The 20150-nt window shown below is 37.7% G+C and overlaps 2 protein-coding genes and 1 long non-coding RNA gene across 3 annotated transcripts; 1 reads left to right on the top strand and 2 right to left on the bottom strand.

The window, feature by feature from the left end:
- Positions 1–4931: 4931 nt before the first annotated feature.
- On the bottom strand, positions 4932–6164 carry LOC132269922 (exocyst complex component EXO70B1-like). Its single transcript, XM_059771142.1, has one exon. It carries the CDS (start codon positions 6162–6164, stop codon positions 4932–4934), a length of 1233 nt encoding a protein of 410 aa, XP_059627125.1.
- Positions 6165–10235: 4071 nt separating this feature from the next.
- On the top strand, positions 10236–13168 carry LOC132270940 (uncharacterized). Its single transcript, XR_009469609.1, has 2 exons — positions 10236–11028; positions 11907–13168. It is a non-coding gene; the product is annotated as an uncharacterized LOC132270940 (long non-coding RNA).
- Positions 13169–17552: 4384 nt separating this feature from the next.
- Positions 17553–18798, bottom strand: LOC132270939 (uncharacterized). Its single transcript, XM_059772164.1, has 2 exons — positions 18723–18798; positions 17553–18441 (listed from the first exon to the last, which is right to left on the bottom strand). The coding sequence occupies exon 2, from the start codon at positions 18384–18386 to the stop codon at positions 17640–17642; it is 747 nt and encodes a 248-aa protein (XP_059628147.1). The 5' UTR covers positions 18387–18441; positions 18723–18798; the 3' UTR covers positions 17553–17639.
- Between the last annotated feature and the right edge of the window lie 1352 nt (positions 18799–20150).

Here is a 20150-nt window from a genome sequence, read left to right as displayed (position 1 = left end):
TAGAGAAACAACTGGCTCCCCTCAACCGATCAAATAAATCATCTATCCTTGGCAAAGGATAATTGTTCTTGATGGTGGCACGATTCAACTTCCGATAATCGATGCACAACCTCAAAGAACCATCTTTCTTCTTAGCAAACAAGACCGATGCGCCCCATGGTGACACACTCGGTCGGATGAAACCTTTCATCCTTAAATCATCAAGTTGTCTTTTTAATTCCTCCAATTCAACTGGTGTCATACGATACGGTGCCATAGAAATCGGCGCGGTACCTGGCATTAACTCAATAGAGAACTCCACTTCTAGGTGTGGAGGCAACTCTGTCAAATCCTCCGGAAACACATCCAGAAAATCATGAACAACTGCAGGATAATATTCTTCCACAACATCATCCTCTTCGGCTATAAGGGTAGCCAAAAAGTAATCACCACGACTCCATCCACGAATTCCATAAAACGATGAAATGTGGGAATCACTCCGATCTCCCACGAAAAAGAAACAGTCTCCCTCGGGAGTACAAACTGTAACCCTTCCTCTGAAACAGTCGATCGTGGCATGAAAAGAAGCTAACCAATCCATCCCGAGAATGACATCAAAGCTAGTCATTTCTAGGAGGATAAGGTCAAACACAAAAGTCCGCCCGGCTATCACAATGGAACAGTCCCTCACGACTCAGCTCAAAGACACTGAAACTCCAACTGGCGTATCAACACATAACGCCCGATCCATAAAACTGACCTCTAACCCCGATGCAAGTGCAAATGATGATGAAATGAAAGAATGAGATGCACCAGAATCAAACAAAACACGGGCCCAAGAACCAAACACTGGAAATATACCTCGGAGAACTGAAGATCCAGGAGATGCATCAGTCGGTGCAAGGGCAAAGACACGCCCCTGCGGTTCCTGTGCCTGTGAACTACTAATCTGAACACCAGACTGTTGTGCCGACACAGTAGGAGTATCCCTCCTAGCTGGTCGTGAACCCTGAGAAGACAAGGCAGGCTGTGGTGGTGGTGGCGGTGGTCTGAAACCTGATTGAACCGTAGCCGACTGTAACGGCCTCTGCCGTGACCCTCTGCCACTAGTGGTGCCTGCTCCCTGACTCGGACAGTCCCGAATCAAATGGCCCTGCTGGCCACACCCATAACAAGCCTTCGGAGCTGAAGAAACTGAAGTCAATCTCATAGGACAACTGGACTTGTAATGCCCAGGCTACTGACATTGAAAGCAAACAACTGCATTCCTATAAGACCTAGCTGGCAACGAAGTGGTAGGAACAGATCGTGCAGACTGCTGTCCCTGAAACTGAGATGGACCGCCCCTATTCCTTTTCCAAGAAGATCCTTCTAAAGATGGCCCTACACCCTTCTTTTGCTTCAACTGCTCTCTTCTTGCATCATTCTCTTTATTATCAGCCTCCAGCATCAAAGCCCTTTCCACTGCTTCAGAGTAAACCTTAATGAACTGTGCTGTGATCAACGGCCTCATCCGATCATTAAGACCAGAAACAAACTTCCGAGTCTTGTTAACTTCATCTTTCACCATTTCTGGAGCAAAGCGAGAAAGTGAAGTGAACTTGTTTTCATATTCTGCCACTGACATGCTCCCTTGGATAAGGTTATGAAACTGGTCTTGTAACTCCCATCTTTTAGAAAGCGGAAAGTACTTTTCATAAAATAATTCCTTAAACTTGTCCCAACTCATCGCTTCTACGTTGTACTGGCTCGCAACCGACTTCCACCATAATTTAGCATCCTTAGCAAACTTATAAGTAGCTAGGATGATCTTCAAATGATCCTCTGTCACATCCATAGAAGTCAATTGAGTTTCAACTTGCTCCATGTAGTCATCTGCTATCGTTGGATCCGCACCGCCCTCAAACATAACCGGCATCAGCTGAGAAAACCCCTTAATAATCTTGAGACGCTTCTGAGCTGGCGTCTCCTCAACTTGAACTGTAGGTCATGGTGCCGACTGCAACTGAGCAGCAATCGTTGCCCTCACGACATTTTGTAACAAACGATTAAACTCCAGTGCCACAGAACCTTCACCCACTTCTACGGGTGCTTCAACATTATCCCTCCTTGTGGGGACAGTTCTCGGGGGAATGAAGTCCCTAAGAAGTGTGTCCTCATTATTTAGCTCCTCCGGATTGGAGCTGGAACTCACACCAACATCACCCCTAGTCGGTCTAGGGCCAACTTCCCTGATTTCCTCACGCCGTGACATCGTTCAATAAAACAAAGGAAACAATTCAATAACGATAACACTAAGGTCCAACCGTGAACAACCCAACGCAAAAACATACTGTACAAACATTTAGCATGTAATACTATGCAATGAACACATTAATGTAAGTATATAAACACATAAGCACGTAAGCAAGTAAGCAGTCAAGCATGCTTTTTCACATAGCAAAACACTTTTCCAAACAAGGAAATAACAATACAAATGACTTCCCAGACAACCCTAGGCAAGCCTCTACCCGTCGTCCTAAGGGTATTCGAACCATCGCTCTGATACCAAATTTGTAATGACCCTAGCTGATGCCAAAATTTTAAAAAAAATTCGGCATAACCTCCCCTAAAAATGGGCCTTCAACAACCTATCCCAATACACAAAACACATAAAATCATCTAGCATCCCATTCATCCGTTCATTATACCTTAACATAGTTCCTTTCATGGTGGAACATCCACACACCAATTAATCTAAATTATCATAATTACAGTCCCAAAATACAAGATTAATATTTAAAGTCCCTGTCTTACAACGTTACATGATACAATTGCATGAAAACATATAGCATAATTCCACTAGTTTCATTTACATCAAACAAATGATAAGTTCGTTCTTAAGTTACAAGGCCATGAATACTAACTTAGTTACATTTCCACAGCTATAAATATACATAGAACGGTCAAAATACAAAATAGCAAACAACCTTCTAACAATTTTCAAGCTTGAGGTCGATTGTTGTCCACTAGTTCATTTCCAAGACCTGAAAAAAATAATATAAATAGTAGGGTGAGCATAAAGCTCAACAGGTGACACTTAAGATACACATCTTGTGTCCTTGTGAATCCAAACAAAACATAGGCCAATGGGAAATGGGGATCATACAATGTCGGGAAATAATACAGCATAACGATTCAATGTCAAGTATATCTAATGCAATGGTATGAGATGCAATACATGCTAGTGTCGCTCCCCATTTTCATAATCCAAAACATCATTTCCAAACTGTTAATACAGCCCGCCCTTTGGTAGCCCCGCCGCGACACGAGAGGAGGATTGGCTAGTGTCCCTGACCCTTGGTAACCCTGCGGCGTCATTATGGGGCCCAACTAGCTCAACCACGCTAGGGCGACTCCCTAGTCCCCTCTAGGCTATATTAACCTCCGGCCCGTTAGTAACCCTGCAGCGACCGGGTTTCGCATAAAACCATTTCATCAAAAACACTTCCCTGAAATTCCCCATATTTATTTCAAGAACAATTTCTCCCATTTCATGCAAACCCAATGGTATGTGCATGTATCTATGTTCCATACATTCAATGTCATGGCATTTAAAATTCTACACCATAAAATTAAACATTCAATATGTTCAACATCTCCCAAGTAATTATTAACACATTAAGATACATCAAAATACATTTAAGCATGCTTTACACATAAAACAACTCACATTCAAATACATGAATTTCTCTAGACAACATTTAAAATAATCATTGATACAATTAACTTCTAATTAAGCATGCTTGGCATAACAAATGATTATAACTCACAATGGAACAAGAAAGTAGTGGATTAAGGTATCCCTACCTCAAATTTGCACAAAACCTTTAAAATGGGTCTTGAAATTCAAACTCCAAGAAGGGCACCAAATCTGGAATTGTTCGTCGGGATGCGTAGAGCTCGTCATGGGCTTCGTTTTGCCTCAAACGGCACCTAAATCCGCCAAGAGATGAGAGATAAATTAAGCCTTGAAGCTTGAAACCATAAAAAGAAAAAAAAGCCCAGAGAGCTTCTGGAATGAGAGAGGAACTGATACGCAGAGAAGAAGAATTAAGTCTTTATATTGGCTTATAAATCATGTGGCCCCACAGGTGAATAACATTTTATTTAACTTTAACATATATATATATATATATATATATAAAGTTAAAAACATTACACTACCAACCTTCATCTTCCTGTGCACAGCACTGTGCTGTGCACAGGAGAGGATCCAGGTTCATCTATAAACAAGGAGAATGTTAACTGTGGTTGTCTTTTTGTTATTTCTTGTTAAATCGATTGCAGACAACAGGACATCGTTACAAACATAGCATAAGAAAACCATACTATATTAGTACTCTAGGAATTAAGTAGAGTCCAAACTTTTAACATTGTAATTAACCAACCACAGTAATGGTCAAAGACTCATCGGGAGATTAAATCCAGCACTGCAAAAATTGTTCGATTCCCCAAAAGCATACAAACTATTGTCATGAGGAGTATCTAATCCGCTGTTTGAAAACTTCGAAGAAAGAGAAGCTGTCTACTAGTGTGTCTTCCAAAACTCACGAAAATCCCTATTTGAATCAAATACAAGCCTTGGAGGGCAGGAAAAGACCTGTAACCTGGGATCAGCTTATCAATGCATCAACCGCCGCCTTTTACAGTACTTCTTTTCATATTCTTCAACCATGGCTTTGAGGGTCTTGAGCATCTCTCTGTTAGCACTCATTGACATCCCAGAAGAGCAGCACCCAATACTGGTACATAGTTTTCTGTATCTCATCATACAGGATTTGATTCTAGATATTGAAACTTCCATATAGTAGATAAGAAGTTCTTTTAATTTTTTAACAAATCATAGCCAATCATCATCCTCAATTCTGGACAGCCTATAATTCTCTGAAAAATGTAAACGACATTGTCCATCACGAACGTAAGAGCAAGTTAAAATCATCGTAGTGTTTGGACTTGACATTCAATTTGCATACTAAATTCTTAATGATCCAAATTAAATGGAGTGCCAATGGAGTTCGCCCCTCAACTTCTATAGAGTCCATATCAATAACCGTCCCATCATCCCAATATTTCAGATCTGTTGATGGCTTAGATACAATTAACGAAGTTATAGATTGCTTGTACTCAGAGACCAGAATGGTATAATCCATCACATACCTAGTCAAGTTGTGAATAGTCCCAACTGGAGCCAAAGTTGTTGACTGCTCATGACACACTTCTCTCTCTAGCTGCAATAGAGTCCCTCTGACTACTTCCTTGAGCTGAGAAAGTATCTCAACAGCCCGGATTATAATAGATGACTCAACAACCTCGATTTCAATAGGCTCCGCTGATTTTGATTGAAAAAGAACGTCCACTTCCAGCAGAAGATCTGACAATGCTTCATGGAGGTCCATAAACTTGAACAGCCTCTCTGGCAATAAACGACTAGTACTTATGGCATCCACAAAGTCAAATAACTGAACTGCAGCATCTCTAACTATTTCCATAAAACAGAAATCAACTACAACAGTTTCAAGACCTGCAACGATTTGCTCAGAGAGTTGCTTCTCTTTGGGAAAGAAAATTCGAACACAAAACTTGGCTGCACGTATCCACTGTTTGATCTTCAGCTCCAACACTTGCCACTCCAACCTCCAGAGATCTTCAATGCTCAATTCCTCAATGCCAAGACGTTGAAAACACACGTCCACTATATCCTTCCTTACTCCCCTGTAAACCTGAAGACACTGAACAGAGTGCATCCTTTCAGCAACACTCTGGAGATCATTGATTTTTTCTTCAGATGGCACAATATCATAGTCTAAATAATCATCTTCAACTAATTCATAGTTTATTGAACTCGAACAAGTTGAATAGCTCAGACTGAGGTTGCCAGTCCTGGTCAAAATGTTGACAAACTCCTCCTCAAGCCAGGCCATGGCTTTCTCAAGCACACTGTTGGCCTTGCTTTTGTCAGCATCAGACACAGTCGTCAATTCCAACCAGCAGTGGATCTCATCAATGGCTCGCATGTACTGATTTATGTCATTGTGATCTTCTCCATCAAACCTCACTTGTCCTCTCGCAACGCTTACATCCCATTGCAAAATTATCTTCACAGCTGACTCGTATGAAGCCACGACATTGTCCGGAGTTTCCATTGTAAGAGCAGTTTCAACTACAGTTTTGTGTTCTAATTCTTCAAATTATAAGAACTCAGAGAACTGGCAATGTATATATAAGTTATAATTTGTGATCTTCTCTTATTGGTAAAGGGAAAAGAATAGAGACAATACTATGGAGTGTGCAAGAAAGATTTTAGGATAGAGACAACACTACGGAGTGTGATCTTCTCTTATTTAGACTATGATTATTTATCATAGTCTAAATAATCATCTTCAACTAATTGGTCAGCCAAGAATATAGGAACTAAATCAGCTCCATTTACAAGTTACAAAGCAATATGTTAATTTTCTGGTTCTGCCAATTCCAATGTCATATATACATACAAGCAGCTGCATCAGATATCATAAATCAGCAGAATAGCTATTGCAATGCTGGGCGAGCAAAATATAAATTTAGGTGAAATTAAACCTAAATTTAGTACACCCAACAAACAAGTTACACACCTAGTACAACAAAAGGGCATCACTGTAACAAAGATAGAGAAATATATAAAACATATTGCATAATAGAATAGGTATTGCTAACTGAAGAGTTTCTTAACAATCTAATAGATATTGCTAATGTATGATGTTTTTACAGTTACAAAATGAATTCAACCTAGAATTTTGTTATGCAAATGGTTTCTAATGGAGAATCTGGACCCTCTCTTGTGCCATTTCATCTTTCGTTGCGTCCTATGCTATTACATCGCTTATGCAACAACTCATATTACTTAAGCAACAATTACATTACATCGCTTATGCAACAACTTTTTCATACATCTGTTGCACTACAATGTAGTGCATTGCATTAGTGATCTACACGCAACATAAGACCAAGGCACAGTATTCCCTTTACATGAGGGGATCCGAAATTTTCTAATGGAACAAGACCAAGGCACAGTATTCCCTCTGCATGGGGGGATCTGGATTTTTCTAATGGAACAAGACTTGGGAGGTACTAGTGAAAGGAGACTGTTAGACTATATATAGAGACCTCTATAGCAATGTAACAACCCTTTTAAAAAAAAAAAAAAAAAAAAAAAATTGGCATGACCTTCCCTAAAAAGGGGCCTACAACCACCTCTTCAAATAAAAAAAAAAAAAAAAAACGCAATGGCCCTTCCTGGCCTCTCAAGACATATTCAACCTGTCCCAACACACACAATATAAATCATACATTCTAGCATCCCATTCATCCGTTCATTATACCTCAACATGGTTCATTTCATGGTGGAACATCTACATACCATTTAATCCAAATTATTATAATTATAGTCCCAAAATATATGGTTAAGATCTAAAGTACATGTCTTAGAACAATAGGGGGCGGGGTCATGCTATGTTGAAAAAAAATATTCAACATACACAATGAGATGTTATGAAATGTGATGCATGTTGATGTCACTTTCCATTTTCAACGTCCAAATTCATCACTTCACAAACTGTTAATGTAACCCCCTTTGGTACCCCCTCAGCGCCGAGGGAAGGATTGGCTACTGTCCTTGACCGTTGGTACCTTCGCAGCGTCATTTGGGGCCCAGATAGCTCAATCACGCTAGGGCAATCTCCCTAGTTCCCTTTAGGTTACATTAACCTACCGGCCCTCTGGTGACTCCGCGGCGACCGGGTTTTTCATGAAAACATTTCAATAAAAATTTCTTCCCAAAAATTCCCCTTTTTCTTTTCAAAACACTTGTTCCCAGTTCTTCCCAATGTTATGCATGAGTGCTTCATGCCATGAGATTCATCGTTCCACAACAAGTTCACAATTTAATCTCACATTACACCATACAAGAGTTTTCTAAGAATACATAACATGCTTCCATACAATAATTTTAGCAAGTTAACAATATTATCGGCGAGGGAAATTAATACATAGAACATGCTTTCCACATATAACATAATTTAAACACATACCCACATATTCAAATTACAAAGTTTAATCATCCTAAACAAAATCAACCCAATCTAGCATATCAAGCAACACAATAACCATAGGAAATTTACATTTAAGCATGCATCTCATATAAACCAACTTGCACACATTTTCATGAACTTCAACATGTCAAATAATTCATTTTAGAGGTAATCAACACAAATAAGCATGTTAGGCAACAATTAACAAGAGAAATTCACAAAGGAGCAAGAGATTTCGTGAATTAGAAACCCTTACCTTGATTTGGTGCAAAACCCTCAAATGGGTCAAAAATTTTGAATTTCAAAGGAAGCACCAAATCTGAAATTGTTAGTACTCACGCGTAAAACTCGTCGTGCTCTCCGTTTCGCCTCAAACAACACTCAAAATCACCAAGAAATGAGAATGGAATCAAGCTTCAAAGTTTGCTTCACAAAAAGAAAAGAAAAAAGAAGAGAAATGAGAGAGAGGAAGAAGTTAGGGGAGTGAGAGAGAAAAATGAAGGAGCAAAGGTGGTCTCTAGACCACTTAAACAATGGTCCCACCACCAACCTTTGACTTTTCCTTTTTTCCTTTACTTTTATTTTTCACCACCTATATACAAGTAATACACCACCAAGTAAATGCCACATAAATCTCATAAAATAAAATATACGAAATGCAAGTGGACTCAACTAAAATACCTGTACGCGAAACGTGAAAAGACCGAAATACCCTTGCGGTGACAAAATTTCTGAAAAATGCTGAAAATCAGAAACATCACAAGCAAGATCCACCAGCATATATTTTGAATGAATAAAATTGTACAGAAGTACCACTTGGGGTTCAGAAGACAGATACATACATACATACATATATATATATGTAAAGAACAACAATTATAGGTCATACATCATTTTTTTGATCAATCAATCAATGGAACATTTCTGATTTCAAATGAGTCGAAAATTTCCCAAGCTATGATATCAAAATTGAGTGTGTTTTTATAGCCAAATGAATTTTTCCTGGATTGTATTTAATAATTTCCACCTACCTCTGGCTATTCATTAATTTTTTTTTACCAGCTATTTCATTGGTGTAGCTAAGTAGAGAATATGGAAAGCAAATATATTCGTTTTCTAATCCATCACACCTCAGTAAAAGTAAATACAAAATAAAACCATTAACTGATTAACATAATCTTACCTGTCTCTCTGTAAAAACAAAAATCAAGATGCCAAAAACCAAAACCCTAATGGGCCACTTTCCTAATTGTGTACATCTAAGCCATTGCAGTCAGAGTATGTAACCCTAATGCAAGATCGAGGCGATGTCTCGAATAAGACTTGAACTCTCGATCATCATGGGTCAAAAGCCTTTGTTTAGGAATGACTGGGCTGTTTTTTAAGTTGTAGATTGAGCGGTCCAGCCTAAGTGGGCTGGGCTTTTAGGGAGGGGTTTCAAGACTTTTTTCCAGGGTTAAAATAAAATAAAATAAAAAAACAAATTCAGAATTTACAGAATTCGATAATTTTTTGAAAATTAAAAAATAATTTGATAGTATTTTCTAAATAAAAAAAAAAAACCGAATTATATATATATATATATGTGGGACTACGTCACCTCAGTGACTATATTTAATCTCCTCTCAATGTGTGAAACTGTGAATGCAATGCAGAGAGCTCACACATGAAACTCACTCCTACAGGTGGACACATAATGGAACTTACTCGAACCAAGGCAGAAACGGTTCTATGTCCAAAAAGAATGAGACTAGTTGTTGTACTTATACATCCAAGTCCTAGTAGCAATTAATTTAAGAAATTACTCTTGACATTAGTTAGTAGTCAAGTGTAAGATACCGATCAATTCGGTTCAATTTTTCTACTGTTCAGTTCCGATTTTAGTTTCAAAAATAAAAAAATGTTAGTTTACGGTTCAATTTTGGTTTCAAGACTATTAGGACTACATCCAAACGAAACATAAAATTTTTCTACTGTTCAGTTTCGATTTTAGTTTCAAAAATGAAAAATGTTAGCTTAGGGTTCAATTTTGGTTTCAAGCTTATTAGGACTACATTCAAACCTAACATATGATAAGGCTAAACAATCTACACACCCACGTGCTTGAGCAGATGTTTTTGTACTCTTATTATGATAATTTGTGTGCTTTCAATATTATATGTAATATTAGTTATACTTATCAACAGAAATACGACTCAATATTTTTTCAATGCTATATATTTTAATATTTTTATTTTTTGTGACCCAGTGATATTTTTTTTACCTCTTAAAGTGGATAGTGAGAATTAAGCCTGCAAAAAAGTGAAGAAGGTGGGTAAGTTTTTTGCTTTAGAAAAAAAATAAATAAATAAATAAAAATTAAAATAAAATAAAAATTTGAATTGAGAATTTTAATAGGATGGCAGAATATAGACCATAAGGGATGTAACCTACATATTCATGCGGCACACTCCCATATTCCCATGAAACTCAATCTTGTCAAAGAGATGCTCGTAGTCCGTGTAGACTCCCAAGGTCCACGTGGCATACCCCACACAAGTTGAGCTCGTGAACTATCGTATGTCTCGATAACAACGCCTGAACAAGGGTGCTTGAAGTTTTCATGAGCATCATGGATCAGTTGTAGAGGGCCATGGCTTACCATTGCCAAACTCATTGGCCTAGTCAAGGAGATGGTGAAATCACATGACTGGATCACACGGAGAGAATAACACTGATAATCAAATTAATTATTCTCACCTACTGCAGTTTTTAAAATGATGTGCTTTTAATGCAACAGTGCTCTTCTCGAGTTAAATGACCGAAGTAACCCTATCAGACCTGATCCAATTGTGAGGTCTCGATGGTTTCCCCCACAATTGGATCAACACTGTTCAATGGTCTCCCTCACTGAACCAAGCTTCTTTCTTCGTTTCCCAGAAGTGTTCACACAGATCCAATTGTGAGGTCTCAATGCTTGAAAATTTTGATTGATTTGACTTGATTCTTGCCTTTTTTTGTTGATTTAGTTCTTGATGGTTGAAGTTATTGATGAATTAGGTTTTGATGTATTTAGTGATTTTCTGGTTTCTTGTGTAATTAATTGCGTGTTAGCTTTTGGCTTTATTTTATTGTTTGTATATTATTAGTGGATTGTATGATAGAATTATTGCATCACTTGTGAGAATTGCTCTTCAACCCTCTGTTTTTTTCTTGGAATTGTCTCTTTCCCTACTCTGATAGAAGATTAGAGTGAATTCAATAATGTGAGACAACTCAATTCCTTGCAAGTTAGTTTCTCCCACCAAATTCCACCACTCATAAACATTAGACCTGTGCTTATAATTGAATACCTTTCTAGATTCCGAATGCTGTTTTTGCTTATAAAGTGGTCATTTTTTTTGGTTGTTCCCTTTAGGAAGTTATATCGAACTTGATGCTATCATATAATAGCTTTCTGGTTTCTAGTAGGTTTGTGGATATTTTCGGCACTGTCAATTAGAAGAAGACATCAATTTTTTTCTGTATGATTACTTCAATTTTTGCTTGTTTTTTTCAATTTCAGTAGTGTTTTTGAAAGCTGAAACCTTGTTACGTTTGCTTTAGCATTGTTTAGTGTATCAAATTTTGATATTTGCAAGTGCTCTGTTATTATTCTACATTTTCTTGCTTAATTGATAAGACCTCTGTTAGGTTTTTTTTATTGATGTCCTTCATATGCTGCAACTCATATCCACGTGCAGTCATATACCTTCATTCTTATTTTTGTTGTTATATATTCTAGTATAATTATTATTTTAAAAAAATAGCATTGTGTGACGAACTTAAAAAAAAATGCAGGCAAACAGAGTTCTTAAAGATTCCTCACTGTGCTGGATCAAAATCATTCATTCGTTTCTTCGAGGAACAAGTAAGCTGCTATTTAAGTTAATTTTGTTCTCTAGGTGGTTTTAACTCATTTGTAAATATGGATTGCTCTTCTCATACAAATAATTAGCTCAGAAAATGGCATTACAATGTCAAATAGATAGTGCCTTTTTCTAAGTCAATTGAGAGATCACCACTAATTTTAAATATTCTCCATTCATTTCCTAATCGATACCCTGCGTCTTATTTGCTTGTTATTCTTCACTGATGCGCTTCAAATTTTGGATAATTTTTATCTGCATTTAAAATTTTGATTAATCTCATTTTGTTCATTTATATTAGGGATATTTCAGGAAAATAAGGATCACTCCAATAATTATACATGGTGAAATGATAGTTTTGAGTTAAGAATGACTTATTCAAGGAAACTTTGAATTTACGAGAGTGTTTTAATGTATAATTTAGAAATGGTAAAAGAAAATGAGAGTTTTAAGTAAAAAAATGACCTTATTCAAGGTTGCATTGAAGTCAAGAGAGTGTTTTAATTTGTAACGTTAGAAACTTTGAATGAAAACCAGAGTTTTGACTTAAAAATGACTTTATTCAAGGTACCTTGGAAATCACAAGAGTGTTTTAATGTATAAAGTTCGAAACTTTGAATGGAAATGAGAGTTTTGAGTAAAAAGTGACCTCCTTCTAGGTATTTTTTAAGTCACAACTATGAAGTTGTACAAAGTTACTAGTTAAGCTAATCTGAAACTAAATTAGTTGTTGCATTAAACAATAAATTGCTGCCAAAACAATTCAGAAACATAAGATACAAACATTAATTTCATAAAATTTACAATAAGAAATTTGAATAAGAAACAAAAACAAGGACAGAGAAAAGAATATTATACTACACATACATCATACATGAGTAGAAGACTTTTTTTTTTTAAAAGACAAAAGAAAAAAGGTGGAAGAAAAAGAAGAAGAAAAGAAAAATGAGAAGACTTTGAATGGAAGGACGATTAGGATTTGATTGAAGAGGAGGAATGCAATTATTTTTTTTTTTATGTTGAAGAGAATCAAAGAAATGTGAAGAAGTTGTACACAAAACAAGGCATGGATTATTAACTAGTGAGGGAGGGCATTTTGTAAAATTTCACAAAATCACATCTATAAAAGTAATAAAAAATTAATAATAATGTACAAAAGACATTTACAAACTCTTCATGCCATATCTACATAACGAGAGAATATTGGGTACCCCAAGGGTACCCCGTCAGCTTGTTCCACCTGGTATCCCAATCCAATAAAAACATGACAATTGGCTAACTTTCCACATCAGCTTCATACTCAACATGCCACTAACGGAACGTCGTTAACTTCGTTAAAAAAAAAAATTATGAAACCTGTCTTCTTCGGCATATAACTCACCGAGCCGGATCCAACCGGATCCGAGAGCGCGGGGCCGACCGGTGTGTGAATAACCGCTGCGATCTTCGCCGGAGCGGAGGCGAAACCGAGCTGCAGACGGAAATCCTGCACCACGACGCTCAGTAAACCGACCATAATTTGGCGAAGGCGTCGCCGTACACGCCACCTTGGCTGAATCCAAAGGCGTGTACAAGGATCTTGAGGTGTGAGTAGTGCGTGGAACAGACGACGGAGGATTGACGCCTTTCCATCGCCGATTTACCGGCAGAGACTGGCCCGTCGTGAACGTCTTCTAACACCTTCGCTGCTTTTTTCAGCGCGTCGGTGAAACTCGAGCCTTGGCCTGCCACAAGTGCGTCGGCGATTCGACGCGCCGATGACAGGCCGTTCACTGTCATTCTTTTCAGTGGCAACAACCTCTTGGAGTTCGCCGAGAAAGCCACAATGGAGAGACGATCGGCGGATGAAAGAGACGACACGATCAATCGCATCGCGTGTTTCATCATCTGTAATTTCTATACCGTCACGCTTCGCTCACATCTAATACTATCACCAAATCGACCGGTGCTCGACGCGCCATCTTCTCTGGCGCCGGCGGCGCTCTGACCTTCAAAACTATGGCGTATGTCTCGTAACTCCGCGTTACAGATTCAAGCAATTCTCTCATCTGGGTCTCTCTCAATCGCTCCAAAATCTTTAATTCTTGTGGGTCTTTAGCTCAGACTCGTTGGTGAGCCAACTCGGCGAGATCATAAGGGACATTTCTGGGCTACCCGGAGAACGAGCTTTGTGCTCGGCGATGGCTGCTGGTTGGTGGGGCCGGCGATGGTGAAGATGATTCCTCAATCCGGTTAACGCTAATTTTTTTTTTAACAAAGTTGACGCCGTCTCCGTTAATGGCATGCTGAGTACGAAGCTGAGGTGGAAAGGTAGCCAGTTGTCATGTTTTTATTGGATTGGGGTACCAGGAGGACAAGCTGACGAGGTACCCTTGGGGTACCCAATATTCTCCCCTACATAACATAAAAACAAACAAACCAACAAAAAGTTTATGGCTTGTCTTCATCTGTGCTCCATGTTTTATTATGTAAACATATCCACCAGGACAGAAGCAAGAAGCATCGTTGGATCCGCGGTACTTGAGACGGTAATCTTCCCTTCATTTGCATCAATGGTACTAGAATGCACTCCTTCAGTCTTTTTCAGCACTCTTTTGACATTTCCCACACATCCAACGCATGCGCACTGGATGTTCAGTTTCACAGCAAAACTCTTTTCCGCCACCATAGATGAGTAGTAACTTGATGATCACTGAAATTAATTAATTGGACAAAGATCAACAGAAATGATCTAACTGCTGCTACTACTAGTACCACAAAACTGAGGCTATGGGATTATTTATAAAGAATCCATGTCTTGGCGTGCAAGAATGTCATTTTAAAACGCTACTCTTTAGCTTTGTTGTTAAGTCGAATAGTAATGGTCAACTTCCAAGGCTGTCAAGCATTTTCCACGTGGACAAGGCCTGATTTTTACGTAAACAATTTTTTAAAAATCATAATAGTGATTGGTCATCTAAAAGCTCAAGTACTTTGAACATAATTTTATGGTTGGCCTTTTCTCTTTTTCAATACTAAAGAGGAAAGACGGTGATCGGTGCAGCAGTTGTACGTGTGGGGTTCTCCCACTGCCACTGGTGTGAAAGAATAAAAGGAAAAGAAAGTTCAGCATAGTTGGATTGACACTTGACCGTAGCTATCCTTCAATTTTATTTTTTATCTTCTGTAGTGGTTAAGGTAAAATTATTTTGTCACTGCTAACATGCTCCCGAACCTCCGCTCCTAGTTTTGACCATCATAGTTTTTGCTAGTGATATTTGTTCTAAATTTAGTTTATCTCTACAGTTCTAATAATATTAATATTGTGTGTTGGCTGTGTTTGGCGGCATAGATTTGGAGCTTTGGAATTAAAATTGGTGAAATTGAAGAACATTTTGGGTTTTTCTTTTTTTTTTTTCAATTCCAAAGCTCCAAACCCATGCCTGTGAAATATAATCTAACTGTTTGTTTTTTTTTTTTTTTTTTTTTTTTCATATCATGATTCAAAATATACATAATATTATTTAAATTTTTTATTTAATTTTTTCATTTCTATTTTAATTGTTTTTTTTTTCATATCATTTCTGAGGTGTTATCGACGAGTAGGGTCGTTGACTTGTTGCCACCTTCTTTGCTTGTTGCCGCTACTAGGGTGTGTATATAGACAGTAGTGGGGCATCGGTGACAAAGACTCAAATCGGTGTTGTCATCTCTAATCGATAATTTTCGGTTCATATTAAGACGAGCAGGGTCGTTGACTTGTCGACACCTTCTTTGCTTGCTGCCACTACTAAGGTGTGTGTATAGACAGTAGTCGGACGGCGGAGAGAATAACTGGAGTGAGCGCGGTCACTGAGAAGATGCCTTTCACCCCCATCAATGCCACTCACCCCACCAAGAAATCCCCAATCTACATATACGTCCTCTACCTCGTCGAGCTTATCGCGCGGTCGCGCCTCTACCATGCTCATCGTCCACAACACCAGTAAATTCGGCCACCCCGCTCTCAACCAGACCCAAGCCTAGTCCTACCACATATCAGCGCCTACAAGCAGCACGTTAGATGTAATATATATTATAATTTAGGTATATAATATATATTATAGATAGGTACTTTAGTAATTTATTATAACAATATAAGGGCATTTAAGTAAATTAGATAGGTCCGTTAGTACATTTAGCGGTCCGTCACAAGGAAGGGAGGTCCGTGTTAGTTAGTTTCATTTTTAGGGGAGGTCCCTGTAATTATCACAATCATAGGGGAGATCTATGTAAATTACCCAAACTTAAAAGGCCATTGAACAGCAATAACTGAAATGAAGCTTCTTCGTTCTGCATCCTGGTACAACACCTAGGAGCCTAAGGGTTCGTTTGGCATGCGTTTTGTTTTTGGTTAAAACAGAAACAATGTTTTTGTTGTAAGAGTGTTTTGGAAAAAATTCTAAAACACGTTTGGGGACTATATTTTGTTGTGGAAATGGGGGAAACAAAAACATGTTTGGTCTCACAAATATATATATATATATATATATATATATATATATATATATATATTTTAATTTTTGCACTAAACTATTAGGTAACAGCAGGCGATGGAAGCTTGCGAACAGCGAACCCGAACTGGAACAGCAGGTGATGGAAACTGAAAGATATGGGTTTTGATTTTTTGAACAATCTGAAATGATATGCCCATATGGGTTTTGATATAGGTAATAGGTTTTGATTCTTGCAAACAGATATGGGTTTTGAACTTCTAAAATATATGGGTTTTGAACTTCTGATTCTTGTATATTTTGTAGTTTGCAATTGCAGAGAGAGAGAGAGAGGAGACAGAGAGGGCAAGTTCATATCTGAGAATGAGAGAGAGAGAGAGAGAGGAGACAGAGAGGGCAAGTTCAGATCTGAGAACGAGAATAGAGATGGAGGTATAGGTAATAATAGGTGCAGACAGATAGATAAACTGAAATAAATGGGTTTTGAACTTCTGATTCTTGTAGATTTTGTAGCTTGCACTTGCAAACACAGAGAGAGGGTAAGATCAGAGTAGAGAACGAGAATAGAGATGGAGGCGATTGGAATTGATTTGCGATCGCCCAAAATCGCCAAGAATAGCTGCGCCAAACAAAACCCTAGAAAATGACATTTTGCCTTTTATACGTGTTATACTTGCTACAGTTTAATGAAATAATTGTTTCCTCCACTACAGTAATTTGTAGCCCAAACAGTGTCGAAACATAAAAAAACACCAAAATGGTATTTCATATTTTGGGCCTATTTTTGAAATTATTTTGGAACTATTTAAAACACAACAAGCCCAGCCAAACATATTTTGGGCTTCAAAAGGACTACTGTAGCAGGCCAAAAATAAAACAAAACAGATGCCAAACAGGCCCTAATAATAATAAATAAATAAATAAATAAAAATTAGGGAATAAACAACACTTGGAGCCTAATAAGAGAGTGATTTTTCTATATAAAAAAAAAAAAAAAAAAATTCACAAAATCACATATATAATAATAATAATAAAATTTCATTGACAATTTTTTTTTTTTTTTTAATAGCAAAGTCATTGACATTGTTTATGCCATCTATTCATACACAAAAAAAAATAATAAAAAAAAATAAAAATAAATTAATAATAATAATAATAAAATTGTTCATCTGTGCTCTATGATGATATATTTATTATGTTAGCAGATCTACCAGGACAGATCCAAGAATCATTGTTGGATCCCCCAAAAGAAAACCGATTATGGCTTTGAGGAACTTCATTGGCTTCCTACCAATCTCACTTTCTCTTCTACCATCAACCCTATTGGAATTAACTACAACTTGTGGATTCATCTTCTTTAATGCCATGGAATCAATGTTATCAATCAACCCCTGCCTCCACGCTTCACGCACCATTTCAGTCACACAGTAGACATGGAAGTGACACCTTTTGCGAGCAGAAATGTAAGACCAGCCCGAAATATTAACGCCCTTCTTGCTGCCCTGAAGATCTTTCTTGTTGCACCACTTGCATTTCGATAACACCTCTTCATGAAGCTCAAAATCATAGCCATCCATGCATATTTTACTTTTGAGGTTGCTGCAACAAGGGTGCAAGTCCAGTGACTTGCCCTCGGCTTCGCTGTGGTAAGCAAAGCCGCATATGTCCTTCCCACAAGCGTCGCAGACTTTGTCTGACAGTTTATCAAAGAATTTGAAGGTGCATTCTTTGAAAATTTCATGGGAAATTTCGTGTTTGGAGATCAAGCATTCCTTACACTCCTTATGAAGTTCATAGTCACAGGACTCACATCTGAATCTATGCCCATAACCCATCTCCTTGCATCCACTGCAGATGAAAGGTTTATTATACTTTTTCAGCTCAAGGTCATGCTTGTGGGATATTGAGTGACCAATTTTATTTTCCTCTGTAATACTCATGTCTGGAGAATCATCATCATTGTTGCCGTCGTTGTCATCATCATCACGTGCTTTCCTACAAAAAAAAAAAAAAAAAAAAAGTTGGTGATTGGTTTGGATCACAAAATAAGTACAATTTTGAAGAAGGAATGAGCTTTTGAAGATGAAATTAGGCCTAAAACACTAGCCAAACATTTATGTAATGTATGTTTTAAGTGGGTTCCATGTTTATAATTTAAAACAATCTAAGGAGATAAAAACGTTTATGTATGTTTGAATTATTGGCCAGAGTAGCATTGTTCTTTGACGATATATCTAATTAGTGAAAAGATCAAACAAAGAATTAAAATTTCTTACAATGTGGATCCTTGATCAGTAATTTGGGACGATTGCTGCAGTAGTTGTGGTGGGTTGTGATGAACTCCTTGAACTGGTTTTTAGGTACAATTTGCATGGTCTTGGAGTTGAATTGCTCCTGCAAAACCTCTACATTCTTGAAATACTTTCTAAAAGCCGCTAAGAGGGCGTGCGGATTGACGGTACCAGAGATGGTGACCTTCCCTTCATCTGCATCAATGTTGCTTGAATGCACTCCGTCAGCCTTTTTGAGCACTTTCTTGACATTTCCCAAGCACCCCTCGCAGCCGCACTGGATGTTCAGTTTCAGAGCAAAACTCTTTTCGGCAACCTTAGATGGAGCTAGCTAGGACTATATATATAGGAGTTTATCACTGAAATTAAATTGGACTAAGCTGGCCAACACAAATGATCTATCAATCGCTCTTACAATCGAATAAGTACTTGATCAAATGAGGGCACATACAAGTATGTGGTGTGTGTGTGATTTGTATTTATAATGTTCAGTCTCTACTGTCTACATTAAAGTGGAAGATTTCCAAGAAGCTGCCAAGCATTTTCCGCGTAGACAACGCGTGGTGATTTTCTTACCTTAGTTGTTAAAGAAAATGAAACTTCCACTAGTGTGAACACTAGTGTGAACGAAGAAAATGAAAAGAAAGGAAACTTCAAAAGTAATTTATTTATTTATTTATTTATTTTCTTGTGCCTGATTCTCTGCTGTAACTATTATTTGCCCTAATGGTATTGTAATTTGTCAATACATTTTAATGTGTTGAAAAATTATGCAGCGCATTGTTGTAACAAACAGCGGATTCGAATTCATTGGTTTCAATTGTTGTTGCTGAGTTATCTTCTAATTATACTTGAAATTCTCAAGGTTGAAGAATAGAGTTGAGGAGATTAAGGATGTACCGTTTGATTTTCAGACTTTTGTTGTTGGTTTAATCCACTTAAATCCTTGACATCTCTTGATCTCTTTTAATTGTGCTTATATTATTTAATTGGTTGGTTTGTAGATTGTTTCAGTAGTTATTTTCTTTAATTTGTCAAATGGGACACAAAGGTCTCTTGACATTTTCTATACTTTTCCCATAGTACCAGCTTCAATTAGCATTTAGAACCATTGTGTTACAAGTGGGATTTGTCCTACATCAGATTTGGATGGGGTTGAAGTGTGTATAAATGAGTGTGTATGCAGTAGTATCCAACAGCTTGAGTTTTTTGGTAAATGGATAAACGTTCACCCGTTACAGTTAGTTTCAGAACCAGATTCAGTCCTTAATCCGGTATCAAGTCGAGTGCCCGGCTCGGAGGGTGTCCGGATCTGATCCCGGGTAGGCAGGGTGATCCAATCGCAATGAGGGCGTTGTACGAGTTCAAGTGAAAGAGGATGTTACAAGTGCATTTGTCTCATACCAAATTTAA

This window comes from Cornus florida, unplaced genomic scaffold (genome assembly GCF_030987335.1).
Source record: "Cornus florida cultivar Cherokee Brave unplaced genomic scaffold, ASM3098733v1 CherokeeBrave_3.0.0_Hap2_Chr08, whole genome shotgun sequence".
NCBI classification, from domain to species: domain Eukaryota; kingdom Viridiplantae; phylum Streptophyta; class Magnoliopsida; order Cornales; family Cornaceae; genus Cornus; species Cornus florida.
The sequence above is the reverse complement of the archived record's forward strand: the minus strand, read 5'-3'. Positions and strand labels throughout refer to the sequence as shown.

Excerpts from the sequence above, each read along its gene's own strand:
- LOC132269922 (XM_059771142.1), bottom strand. The coding sequence starts at position 6,164 with ATGGAAACTCCGGACAATGTCGTGGCTTCATACGAGTCAGCTGTGAAG.
- LOC132270939 (XM_059772164.1), bottom strand. The coding sequence starts at position 18,386 with ATGAGTATTACAGAGGAAAATAAAATTGGTCACTCAATATCCCACAAG.